This window comes from Falco punctatus (assembly GCF_963210335.1).
Source record: "Falco punctatus genome assembly, chromosome: 4".
Taxonomy (NCBI): domain Eukaryota; kingdom Metazoa; phylum Chordata; class Aves; order Falconiformes; family Falconidae; genus Falco; species Falco punctatus.
Window position 1 is genome coordinate 52,688,239 of NC_137583.1, and position 14,061 is coordinate 52,702,299.

The 14,061-nt window shown below is 46.2% G+C and overlaps 1 protein-coding gene across 2 annotated transcripts in view; it reads right to left on the minus strand.

Annotated features, from left to right (window-relative positions):
• TMIE (transmembrane inner ear) overlaps positions 1-14,061 on the minus strand; it is a 47,945-nt gene that overhangs the window by 22,724 nt on the left and 11,160 nt on the right. For both annotated transcript variants that reach the window (XM_080383120.1, XM_080383121.1), the window contains exon 2: positions 6,367-6,484. In XM_080383120.1, coding sequence (XP_080239246.1) covers positions 6,367-6,484 — 118 coding nt within the window. The remainder of the gene's footprint in view (positions 1-6,366; positions 6,485-14,061) is intronic.

Here is a 14,061-nt window from a genome sequence, read left to right on the forward strand (position 1 = left end):
GGGCTGGTGCCAGTGAGCTTGTGGGTTGGGTTATTCTGTAGCCCTACAAGTGCAGAGCCCCTCTAAAACTCCAAAACAGAAGGAAATGTGTGATAAGAGGTTTCTACGTGAGAACCTGGGCTGAGGGCTAAAGAGGGGCTCAACCTATTGTCCCAATGCAGAAGCCATCCCTTGTCCAAGGGATGATGCTCCCTGTGCCAGAGGACAGTACTCCCCTTCCTTACAATCATGTGTTACTCCGTGCATGCTAATGAGCGTTTCTCATGCTGGGCGGCTGGTGATGCACTGATTGAAGATAGACGGCTAAAGCCTCTGTCAGAAAGCACTGTGAGAAGCATCCCTGAGCCAACCTACGTTATCCATGCCGCACTGGAAATTCTGCACGTTAATGGAAACATCTGAGTAGTTTTGCCATCTAAAAAGTAATGGTTATTTAATGGTGTCAATCTTTTGCCTGGCGTTTATACTTCAACACCCGCAGCAAGTTGGTAAATAAACCCTCTAACACCTCAAAATCAAATATGCTCAGTTAATTGCATTCAAGATGATTAACATCTTTGTTGGTGCTCGTTAAATAATACTTGATTCCTAGGCAGATGTTTGTTCAGTGCGAGCCTCCTTCCCTTGTACTTTCACACTATTTTACACTCCTCTGGAACCTTTGACAGGTTCTAGGGAAAGACTCCCAGTTTAGGTAGGCAGATAAGCAAAAGCTTTGCATTTGTGACTCTGGAGCATCCCTCCTGATGACAGACCTGCATCTTCAAGCTTTCATGCCTGTGGTTATACATTCCAAGAAAAATCACTGGTGCTCGTGCCTGGGGCTACACGTTACTATTTGACTGGCACAAGTGAGAATGGAGAAGCATCTCTGGTAGGTCTTGCAGAAGGACCAAAGATAAGGAAAAAGAGATCAGAACTAAGCCTCCTACTTTTGCAATCAGCTTCTGCTTTAGCCCACTGCTTTGTCACTCTTTTTCCAGGTAAGCCCTACTTCCCAGCAGTACTAACCCTAGTGGGGACTACATGTAAGGGTGTACAGGGAGCAAACTGGTTTCTGCAGACCTAGAGCTGTTCTGGTGCCATTAAAACACCAGCACCTAATGAATTAAAGGTCCACTGCTCATGGACACGAGGGGGTCTGAAGTCCACCACCAGCTTAAGTGCCTCAGGAGTTCTTTGGCATGATAGCAAGGTGCCACCCAAAGCCAACTGACTTGGTGTTCAGTTTGAGTTGAGCACAAGGCGTGAGTTCATGCCTGAACAGGGCAGTGGGATGCAGTAACGGCTCTGCTGCAACCCCACATCGGGTGGGAGCCTCCTGCTACAGTTTCATCCTACCTTCTCCCTCACTTGCTCCGTTCAGCAGAGTACAGATTCAAAACAGGATGATAAGGAAAGGGGTCTCTCCCTGCCTGTGGTACCTGAAATGAGTCTGGTTGACATTGCATTGAGCTGGCATGATACAGAGGGAGGAGGATGCCGGGCAGGAGCTAAGAAGCATTGCTGCTTCACAGCACTGTCCTTACTCCCACCACCCTCATCATGCTTTCTCCAATCTATTCATGCCTTTCATTCCAGAGGCACGTTAAGGCATTTCAGCCTGCATCCGGACCGGGTTATTGGATTGTCTCTGCAGAAATCAGTGGAGCTCAAAGAGGTGCTGCCTGGATCCTCCCTGGGGGGCTGCTGTCCACAGACCTGGAGGTGTATGTAAACAAGGGAACCAGCAGACCTTGAAAGCAAAGCAGCATCCAGAGGAAAATAAACAGCCCACAGGGTTGCTTAAAAATGTTGATGGGTCGATGGAGAGCACTGGGCAAGCCTTGGGCTAGCCACTGGCTTTCCCAGGGATGGATCAGGACCATCCCCTCCCCAATCACAGCACTGCAGTTTGCAAAGGGTAATACCTTTGGTGCAAAGTTCTCAGTCTTTGTGGATGAAACGGGCTGTGCAAGATTCCAAGGTTGTGACTCAGTCCCATCCTATCAGAGCAATAGCTTTGGACCTCAGTTCCCTATTTACAGCTTTCACAGGATCAAAAAAGCAGATAGCAGCCCTCCTGATTGAATCAAATCCTCCTGACTGCTAGTCTCGTCTTAGATGTCTGTTGTTTCATCAAAGTCTCTCCAGGAAAGGGGGATACATGCAGATCTTGGGGGCAGAGGAGCTGAATTGATGCTGCATGTGGTACCTCAGAAACGCTTTTTCTTCCTTTTCTTCACAGATTTTTCTTCGTAGAGGTTGTTTGCTTTAAAAATGAGCTCTCATGTGCTTTCTCCAGTTGTAAAAAAGATTTGACATTCATGATACTCTAGTGGATGAATAAGAATTTTGTAATGATACACACATCTCAGAGTTACGCCTGCAGCGTCACCTGAATGATGCTCTGCATGTGCTACTAAGTTATGTTTTCTATTGTGGGCTGGTTTCCTCCCAAAGTTTTGCTTCTCTTATGACATATCCTATCCCAGAGCATAAACAATGGAAAAAAATAGAGATGGATGGGTCTGACAGAGAGATGCTTTCATACGGCATCTGAGAAAGCTGGCAGTCAGCTGCTGCAGGAAAGAGAAAAGCCGCCTGCTGACAGGTGTGCAAACACTTATCTCTTCTGGGCTCTGCTTTGTGGAGCTGGGCATTACCCCTTTGGTTTGTAACCTGCCCAAACACTTTTTGATGAGTTAGAAGATCTCCCCAGATACTTTTTGCCCATTTTAGTGGTGTGTGTTGACATATAAGATGCTTTTATGTAGGGATTTTAATTTTTTTTTTTCCCCATTAAGGAAGGAAGGAAGGGTGTTGTGAATTTGGGTGTTTTTTCTGCCTTTCATTATGCGATGATGCCATCTTGTGGAAGTTGTTAAGAGCAAGAGCTGGAAACCACGTGTAGATCCTATCCATACCTGCTAGTCCTGTCATTCAGCAGGAGCAGGTTTGTGGGGTGGAGGAGTGTGGAGGATCTACCACCCAGGCTCGGTGTGTTACAGGTGGGATGCTCTGGTCCTGTGGCTGCCCTTAGCAATTACCATGCAGCTCTGGGACTATTCCTTTCTGGAGCAGCGATGTTTAAATTTCTATTTCAACTGAAAGGAATTCAGTTCAAGTGTTCCACAGTCACACGCTGTGAAGTAGCAAGGGGCATTAACTTTCAAAGTTCCTCTCCTCATCCTCAATTACTCTTCCTCTGGCTTCACATGACAAAGCAGACCCGCCCCTGGAGCCCCGATAAGAAGGTGGGTGGAAAGCCAATGGGATCGTGTGGGAGCCCTGGGAAGGATGCCTCTCTGGCTCCTCGTGCAGCAGAGCAGTGCTGTTAGAGGGCTGCGCTACCCTCTTGCTCTGATGGGGAAGGTGCTGCTGGAACCAGGGAGGAGAAAGCCATACTGAAGCTCTTCTCCCGCTCTTGTCCCATTAGAAAAGTAGAACCGTGCCTAGTTCTCTAGACTGACACCGAGGCAGCCTCTAAGAGCTTGTTCACAGAAAAAAAACACCTGTGTCTGCCCCTGAGAGTTAAAGCTTTTTTGGTAAAGCTGGGGAACCATCAATGCTTTGGGGATCACAAAGCGAAGGAGGAGGATGATGCTGCTGGAGCAAGACACGAGAAACTGGTGAGAACTGACTGTACAATTCAGTTATTCTAATGTCATTAAGTTTGAACCTGCCTTGTTTTGACTTGGGGCAGCGTTGGTTAATAGTTGCTGTCTTCACCAAATACTGTTTTCGTAAAGCTGACTGAGCTGGCGGGATTGCTTTCAAACCCCCTCAGCTCACTGAAAGAAAGCTTCTTCAAACAAAAAAGGCTGTAACAGCAGTGGAGCCCTGTTGTGATGCGCTGAATCTATTTATCACCCCGATCTCCTGGTAACTACTTGCTCATTCCTCCAGTAACACGTGTCTGTAGCAGGCTGACATAATAGTCTGGTTTTGTTGAACTACCTGTCTGTGTTAGCAGGCTCTCGGGACTTAAAGCAGATGTTACTTTACTGAATTGCAAGTAACTGCTCGTCTAAACACAAATCCTTAAAATTGTTATCTTATAACTCGGTACCAGTATCTCATAATTCACGGTTTTCTGCACTTCAATAACTGGGCTGTAACATTCTTTATGTGTTGTTTTCTATAATAAATGTAATTTCTGGGCTGTCACTTGATGAGTAAACTTTTGCTGGGTGTTTGCTCCTTGCTACTGGTATTTGTAGGTAACTAAAAACCTTAGTTTTTCTGCTACAAGCAGTGCACTGTATGATACGTGGGTCTGCGAGCATGGCAGCCTTTCTGTGCTTCTAACCCTAAATAATCTTCTAATGAACAGCAAAACAACCATCAGACCTACTGAGGCAAAAATTTATTTACAATTTGATGCCCCTGAGCTAAGGAAAACAAGCTAAACAAACCCTTCCACCCATCTACTTGCATTCTAAGGCGCTGGCTGATAACTTTGATGCCCATTTCACATGGCACGAGGAGTCTCTAGGGTTAAATACTTGGCGGTGTTTTGCTCTGTGGAGTTTCTTCTGGTTGTTTGCAAAGGGTGTTGTGGCATGTGATGAATTAGCATAATTGTCATTGATGGAGAGATGGCATGTTGTAGGATTCCTTGTCTCTCAGACTTTAAGTGCAGGGTGTGGTGTTTGCCCAGAAAGGGCAATGAGGGGAAAAGAAAACAGAGGAAAATGCTTGTACTCGCTTTGAAAACGTGAATGTCTGGTTTTAACTTTCCTGTTATGTTCCCCTGCTCTGTTATCAGAGGAGGACTGATACAGGCTACCTATAGTAGCCCAAGAGGTGGCTGTGTCAACAAGAAGTGCCTTGGTTCCCCCAATGTCAGCAGACACCAACCCCAGACTGCTATGCTCTGTGATTAGGTTAAGGCTACATCTGATGGGGTTTTAGCAGCAAATTAAAAAGTAACAGAGAGCACTAGAAATCCGTGGTCTGCAATACTGGGTTTTTAGAGCCGGCCCAGCAAACCCACCTTCTAAGCAAGGGCTGGTAGTGGGTTAGGGCTGGCACTGCCTGTGGCTGGTCCCCACCAGGAGCTTGCACTTGTGACTCTGCTCTGGAGAGTGCCGTTACCTGTGGGAGCAGAAGTGATTCAGAAAGCTAAGGCACTCAGGACCTTCCTTCAGTCACTTTAAAATGCTTCATTGCTCAGTTTCTGAAATTAATTTTAACAGGCGATTAGGGCCACCTGCCAGAATAAGAGAATGGTAAAAAATGCTGAGAAGATTTAGATGTATCTAAGTCATATGGCTGGGTGATGTTCTTTCTGGAGTGGGTAAGGGTTTGAGGAGATCAGAGTTGATGGGATTTACCTTCAGGGACTGGGGACAGGCTCTGTCCCTCTGCTCACCTGTCCCTAACAGGAAAAAGAGGAGATTCAAGGGCATTGTAGATGAATCAGTGTAACTTCATTTGCTAGAAGAAACAAGTTAGTTTGCACTTTGCAAAAGTCTAGAGGGTAACAAAAAGATGGGAAAGAAATGGATTTATCACATTTGACTCATCAGACTGGTCTATTTTTCTGTATGAAGTTGTAGTTGGCTCAAGGAGAGAGCAGAAGATAATTTTGATGGGGTTATGAGGGTGTCCTAAGTGGTATTCTCACAGGGAAGCTCATGGTAGCAGTTTGCAATGCAGAGTGAAGCTGGATGATGCTCATCCCAGAGAGTGAGCTGCAAGGGGATGAGGCTGGATGAAGACACTCAGATGGGAAACTGGCCATATGCAGATAGACCCTCAAGCATGCTGGGAGAGTGTCTGATCCCATCCCACTACGGTCACAAGGTCTAAGCCAGTGACTTCCTTCTGCCTGAGCCCCAAAATTGAGGTTTTTAAATCCTGAAAGCCCTGCCAAAATCAAGCTGAAAGTCTTGGCACCTGGAATAGGAGTTGGGGACCTTAAGGTCAGATCTGGCTGTGACTGCAGACCTTAAGGCTTCCTATCGCAGCATGTGGGGCAGCACCACAGGAGGCCATGCATAATTTCTGCAGTTGTGGGACAGGGCGGGACCATGGCTATAACATGCATTTGGGCCTGAATGTGATATGGCAGCTGATCATGGTCCCAGCTGTGGCACAAGCCTGTAGTATCTCTTCTTCTCTAGGATGGCACCAGCTAGGACCTGTTGATCGGTATATGTATATTACAAGATGAAACTGTGGTGGCCCATCTGTGGTTCCTTCAAAGACCCCACCTGCCTCTCCCTGACGCAAAACCCCCTCAGTGTGTAGCCCTGTGATGCCAGAGACCAAAGAGCCTCATCCTGCCACCTCCGTGGCCGTCTGGTCTGTAGTCCTCCAGGACCAAGTCCTGCTTGGAGTGGTGCTGTGGTTGGTGCAAGGCAGAGAATCACAACTTACTGACTGCCAGGACAAAGATGGCAAAGATACCAATCACCTGCCAGAGGCGCAGCCCCCAGATCACCACCGTCTCCGAAGTGACAGGGTCCGGTTTCTTTTTTGGGGGTTCTGTGGTGGCCTGGGAAAGAAGGAGAAGAAACAAAAACAAGAAATGCTGTTTAAGATTTGCAAGGGTCCCTAAAACAGTCAGAAAGATGTCAATACTACGGGAGACAGCAGATGCCAATTTAGTGGCCTCTCAACAATCTGGAAATCTTTGAGGAGTAGAGACTTCCATAAAGAGCTGGTATCTAAAGCTTTTGCCATTTTGAAGTTTATCTGAATTGTTGCCCAATTTCATGATTGCCAAGCAAACTGTTTTGTTGTTGTTTCTTAACTTCCCAGCTTTTTCTAAAGAATCCATTTCCTGGGGTCAGGAGGAAATTGCTTATATTTTGCATTCCTATATTTAAAAGATCTTTTTAAGACTCTGCTGCAAAGTACAAATGGCTTTTTTTCTTTTTCTTTTTTTTTTGAAAAGACTTCTCCGGAGGTTGCATTACAGTGGTGTCTGCTCTGCTGGGGCTAGATAAGAAGGGAAGGAGAAAAAGAGCTGAATGTTGGGGTGTAATGAGAGCCAGCGGCTCCCTGAAGATGGGGAGCTGGGGGGGACGATGCAGACAGCAGGGCAGAGGTCTCACAGCAAGACCCCATCCCACCACCCCACACAAGGGGAGTGGGGCAGGCACAGGATGAGCAGACAGCCCAGGTCACCAGACGCCTCCACAGTGGTAGGGCAGGTTGAAGGCTCAGTGGAGCTCATGGCCAGGCAGAAGCAAAGCAAGGGGTGAACACTAGAGCCCTGGCTTGAAGTAGCTCCCACCAGACGGGGGTCAACTTTCTCTGACCTTGTTGCACTGTCTCACAGTTGGCCCCAGCTGCCCAAACTCCAGGAGAGTAATCTGCCTTTCTCCTTGAGAAACACAGAACTGCTGGATCAAATCTGGCAGAAGTTAGTGTGTGAGACTGCAGTTGGCACTGAGCTTTCAGCTTGATTGTTTCTATTTTTTCATCGTGAGACCTGCCAGTGGACTGGGGGAGCTGCTTCCCTGGCTCAGGTGTGGGGTTTGGGGTTGAAATATAGTGGGTCTCTTCCCCTCCTTGGTGCACGTTCCCATCCTGACCCCACACCAGCCCCTTTTTCTCTGCTCAGACTTCACAGGGCTGGGGCAGGGGGCATGGGTGCACTTGGCTCCTCCTCTGCCCACCACCTGTGGTCGTGGGGTAATTGCTACAGCCGACAGCTACCCCATCTGAAGGAGCAGTGCAGGAAGGGACCAGGTAACTTGTTTGCAGTGCCTTGGCCACACTATAGCTGCAAGGGCACCTATATTTATTTATATATATATAAAGGGCAAAGGATTTGTCCCTCGGGCAGAGACGGCCATGGCCAAGCCTGGCTCACCTGCCCCACAGGCAACGGCTGGCTCTGGGTCTGCTACAAGAAAATAGGTGAATCTTGTCTCCAGCTGTCCTTCTGTGGAGCTCCTCCAGGCATGTACCTGTCTGTGCACTCATGTCCAAGCCCTGAACATCTGCACACTGATGTTGCCTTAATCCTGCTTTCTGGGGGGGGAATGCTCATCTGGAGGGGAGGGCTCTTAAACTTGAGTAACTTGCAGTTCTGTGATGTTGTTTCATAGCTCCTTGGCTTTAAATGTGTGAGGAGGGGTAGGATTCAACCTCTTAGATACAGGCATCAAGTCTTGTCTGAGGCGCTACAGGGCGTCCTGCATCTGTCTATGCAGCAGGGCACAGACCTTGCACTGCATCATGTGCCAGCTCATGTCAGACACTGTAGGACATCTGGGATGGCACTAGACTTCATAGCAATGTCACAGCAGTGGCCTCATTACCGTAGGTTTGAGACAAAAATCAGGACAACTTATATCCATACCTTGCACTGTGCACCTAATGTCGTATGAGCATCCAGTGCCTCTGTTTCCCAACTGGTAGCAGAGGGATGTTGCTGTTTCCCTACTTTTGCCTAGAGGTATTTTGAAGGGAAATGCCCTGTAGATTTGATGCAGGGACACATACTGGGGCTTGCTCATAAGGTCAGAAAGGACACGATTTAAATTCCGTTGTTTATCACTGGGGGGTGAGGAGTTGATGAACCCTTGAACAACATGCAGGCATTAATTCCCACACAGCATATTCTCTAGCTGTCACAAGAGGAAAGCTGAGACTGAGATGGCTGTTCAAGTTGTGTTTAAGTCCTGGGGATTCAGTCATGTTGCTTTAACCCTGTAAAATTAGCCCCACAAAGCACATATGTCAGATTTCATGAAATACAAGGGAAAATGGTTCAAAACATGTTGCTCTGGGCTAGAGGCTCCAGTTCTGTAGCCAGAGCTCAGATTCGTGCAGCAGTACAGACTTTCAGAGCGGAAAGTGGAATACACGGCAGGGAGATTAAACAGCACAGCATCAAGGAGTCAAGATTAAAACTTAGACTAGAGCTGATATTGAATTTTTATATAGATAAATAATGGTAATGAACAAACAGTTGTTTGCAATTAAGAATTTGGGTAACCTGTGTTTGCTGAGAGCCCCTGCGCCACTTGAGAACACATCAAATGTGTAGAGACAATCCAGGTGTGCTGTGAGCCCAGGAGGAAGGTCCTGGCTTCTCTTATTTTTGCCTCCACATGAGTAAACCACGAGGCTGCCTGCTGGGAAGGTGGTGCTGTTTCATCTCTTTTATGTTGTAGCTTGCAGGTTCCTTCTGTACTTTCATGTATATACACATATATCGTATATCGTGATCTGGAAAATAACTTAAGGGGGTGGGGCGTGGCAGGGCATGATACCAAATGCCTCTGTTCCTTGAAAATATCTTGATTTTTACAGTTAAGTGGACATTTCCTACCTGTAAGTGTATTTTTGCTTTCAATTCATATTTCTTTTGAGGAAGCCAGTTTTTACTGGTGTTCTCCATGAAAGAAGTCTTGAAATTAATTGGTAATGAATCAAAATGAAACAAACAAAAAAAACCAACCTGAGAGCACTCTGGTATTTTTCTTAATTCACAGTCTTTTTTTTTTTTTTTTTTTTTTTTTTTTTTTTTTTTTTTTTTTTTAAGCGGTCTTGCTTCTATATTTTGAGTCACTAATAACAAGTTTAAAGAAACTTGCTCTTAAATTATCCTGTAGATGTTACATTAAGCCTGTTTGTCATTCAGGAAAGCATGTCTGTAAGTTATTCAGGCTAACAAGGAGGTCTTTGAATTAAATTCTGTGGCTTGTATCTATATCAAAGGTCAGAAGAGATGCAATGATGTCCTGTTTAGTACTTATCTTCAAAGAGAGAGGGACTTTGGTTAAAGAGGGGAGCGTGTCTGATGCATTAAGAACAGTACTAATTTCCATCTGCTGAAAAGGCTCTAGGAGTGATGTGCAAGGGGGAAATGAGAAAACATGTGAAAAAATGGAATAATAATGAGAGCCTTATCTTGTGAAGACAGTGATGTGAGCTTTCCTTTTGTGGTTTAAAGGTGATTTGGCTAGTGCTTCAGGTAAGGTGAGTTGCAGCCTGGGCTTCATTGACTGTTGAGGATCCACTCAACATCTATGGGAGATTCTGGGTTAAATAGCTTCTCGGATACCTGCCTTTGATAGAAGAAACTTCTCTGGAGTGACCACTTAGATAAAATGGGACAAGGACCTGATGGCCTCCATAGTAGCTAAATGTGGGACAAACAAGGTACCGAAGTCTTATTGCAGATTCAGTCCCTAGTTCTGGTGTGTTCCCCATCTCTGAAATGGGGCTGAACATGTTTTACAGGTGTGTGAAGAAGGCAGATGTTACTAGTGAGGCAGGCTGTCTAGGTCAGCTCCTGTAGTCCCAGGGCAGTGATGATATGGTAGGGTCACTCATACTAACAAGCAGCATTTTTCCTTGGCTTATGGCTTAGAAAATTAGAGGTTAACAACCCCTCACTGCCAATGAGCTTCATGTTATGATGTGTTGTGGTGCAGGAAATCGTAGAATTAAAACCCACTCTTGACCTTTCAGAACAATTGTTAGCAAAACACCTTCGTTGCTTTATATCAGAATGGAGGACCTGACCTGAAGTGGCAATAGATTTTTGATAGAAGCTGAAAACACTTAAATTCTAAAAATAAATAAATAAATAGTATTGATCTGAACAGACACAGGCACATCTGATTCCCTGCAGTGCCCTTCCCTTCTCAGCCCATGGAAGTGCTGTTAAAACAGGGCTGCAATGGATACCACAGACTGAACTGGAGCTGGAGCTGCTCTCCAATTACTTGCTTATTTGTGCAATACAATCCTTATTTTAGTCTCTTCCTCCTGAAGGATGCTTCCTGCCATGTCTAGAGTGCTTTGTCTCCCAGGGGCATCCTACTCAGAATCCATCAGTGACGGTAAGGACTGCTGTCCGAGCCTGTCTCTGCCAGGCTGCCTTGGCTAGCCAGCACCTCATTGCAATGAGTGACAGCCACCCTCCTCCTGTAGCGCAGGGACTGGCCATGGGCCATCAGGTGCTCAAAAACCAGAATTGCTACAGGTGAACTAAGGCAGAAAAAAAAATCTGGCCAGAGTTGGTGTGGTCTTGTGGAGGCATCTGGGACAATCAAAGAAGTGTAGGAGTCTGAGATACCCGCCACTGACAGAGGTCCCTTTTCCACTGCATGGTTTCTTTCTACTCCTTACAAAGCATCCAGCATCAAAGAAAAGAAATCAAAGAAGCCACAGCAGGCAGCAGCCTTGGGGAGGAATCGGGGCACTGTTTTAGGTTCAGAAAATTGTGTTTAACTAGAAGTGCTGACCCCAGAGATCCACGTTTGCCTTCTGCCTTGGATTCAGCTTTTGCTATTCACTGCTGATCCCAGAGCTAATCTCCTCAATCTGATTCACAGGATACACTCCATGCACAGTAGTTGGCATGGTTTTGCTATTTTGTGAAGCTTGGCTCTCCAAAGGATGGGTCTTTTCTTCCAGACTTGTCTCTGATGACAGCTGGGAAAAAGAACCAGATATTTAAGAGGAAAATGGGTGAGAAAAAGACATCGTGGGCTTCTGCTGGAGCTCTGCGTGTGGGCGTAAGTCTGGAGTGCACATCAGGAAGGGGAAAACAGAGAGACAAACAGGGACGTGGCTGGTGTTAGTCTTGCCAGGGTTATTCCAGGTGGGAGTGGAGGTGAGGCGAAAGCTGTGTAGAGAGCTGGAACTCTAAGGCTGACTGTAGCTATTGCTCTGGACTGTCTTAGAAGCAAGTCCCCAGAGGACCTGATGATAGTCCAGGGAGTGGAGCTACCGCTCTGGAGGTTATGGTGCACATACTGCCCGCCCAGCTGAGCCTGGCGCTTTGCTGATGGTTTTTCCTTCCACCTGCCTTGCCATCGCACTTGCAGGTGTGTTGCACACAGCAACAGGATGCTCCATGCTTTCTTGGCTATGGTGGAACACTCAGCATGAGTGGTGGTCTGCTACAAAGAGTCCCAAGACAAGAGAAAGGCTGTAGCATTCCTCTACATCAAAGAAGCCTGTTTTCTCATGAGGGTCTGCTCTAAAAAGATGCCCGCTCATTGGGTATATTCCCTGCCTGCAGCTGTGGAGAGCAACCCCTTCTGTGTCATGTAACATGGTTACCTGTCTCCTGACCAGCCATGGGGTATCTCATCCACCAGAACCTGATGATCTTCAGCAGGTTGTTTTACTTTACAGTTAAAAATTAATCGGCAATAATCATAAATATTGTGTCCTTCAAGAATCTAAAGTAAAAAAGAATGCAAATTGCAGACTGAAGGTGAGGGAACAAGAACCCACCTTCAGCTCCATGGCTTGGAAGTGGTGGTACTGGTTTTCTATAGCGCACACAAAGGTGTGGAACCCAAGATCCTTGTTGCTTTTGTGGGCTGAACCTTCCAGTGTTAGTCTCTTTGCTCTGGGGATCTCAAAGCACTCGATGCATCATCCTTGTTCAACACCAGTAATATTTCCACCACAGAGTAGAGTAGCTGAGATGGGCAATTAAAAAAATATTCTCAGCATCACAGTGAGGATCAACAGCTCTGGAACGGATTGCAGGATCCTCCTCTAGCTGCTGTATAATGTATATAGAAACCTTTCCAGAGGTGGGAGTAGGCATTATTTGATGTTTAAATGTTCCCCATTCTAAGTCACGAGGAATGATGAACAAACCCTTGGAGTAGTAAAAAGATGGGGAAGATGTAAATAGACAGAAAGGTAAGGGGTGTGCTGATGTATGGGGTGCTACAGTGATGGTGTGCCTCAGGAGGAGCACAGCCTGAGGCTCTGGACCACTGCAGAACCATGTGCTCACCATCAGTAGCAGGAAGGCTAGGGGTTGGAGCACCTGCTACCAGTTTATGGACGATTCTGGAGGAAGATGTGGATGAGGAACAACATAGCCTTAAACAAGGTTGAACTTGCACTGGAGGGAAGAAACAACAAGGTTAAAGCTCTCTGCCACTTGGTTTCAGAAAAAATCTTCTTGTGAACCAGTACATAAAGTAGTGAAATATATTGCATATTTAAGATGAAAGTGCAAAGGGAAAAAAGCATGAAGCAAGACTGCTGCAGAGTCATGACCATTCACGTAGACAGTTTGGTTTAATCACTGCAACATTTCTTCATATTCTTGGAGCGAGTGTGGGGTGCTAGGGCTGAGGTATGCAGTGCAATTAATTACTCTAGTGTAATGGCCAGGCTCCCGCAGCTCAGCAAATTATCGCATACAAGCTGATGTCCAGCAACTGCCTGTGTGCACACACGCGGACTCAGTCGCAGGTGGTTAAGTTTACATGGCTACACGTGATGACCCGACAAGGTGTCCAAACTCTTCAGTGTATTGAAAGATGCAACACTGTCCCACATCTGAGTGTGTGTGTGGGAACATCTTAATGAAAGTAATTCTCAGCAGCTTCAGGAAATTGGAAGTGCTTATTAGCAATGCTTGGCAATAAATGTCAAGATTCAGAGCTGTTGATTTGTGCATGGGAATAAATGTCAAGATTTGGAGTTACTGATTTGTGCTTGGCAATAAATGTCAAGATAACAGGATGAATGGATTGGGGACAAAAGGAAAAGATATAAGGAGATGAGATGCACCAGAGATGAAACTGGGACAAGGCAATTCTTATGCAGACCTGAGTGGGGGGAAAAAAACCCACAAGAAAACGGTTCTATCCTGGGTGAATTTGTGCCCTTGGTCACAGTGTGGCCCAGAATTGGAAGATGAAGAAATGGATGAAGAGGTTACGTTTGGTATGAAAGCGAACAGCATTGCTTAATCTACGCAAAGCAGTTGCACTAAACAAGACTCCAGACGACTGGAGGCAGTAAAAAAGATGTCTGCAAAAGATACCAGGCTTCAGAGAAGTCATCTTTAGGTGGAGGAAGCTGTTAGGAACACAGAAAATGCAGGCAAGAAACAACATTAGCAACACTCAGGTAATATTTCAACAGGGAAAGACTTTTGAAGGCAAGCAGGTGAGAATATACCAAATGAAATGGTGCAAACCCACACCTGCGGTTAACCTCACTACGGTGCTGCTACCACTTAGTTGTTGGGCAGTGCCTACAGGGATATGAAGTCAGGGTTCCAGGAGGGAACAGCCCTGAGCAGAAAGCAATAACAAGGAGGCCCTGGGCTGGCAGAGTGTA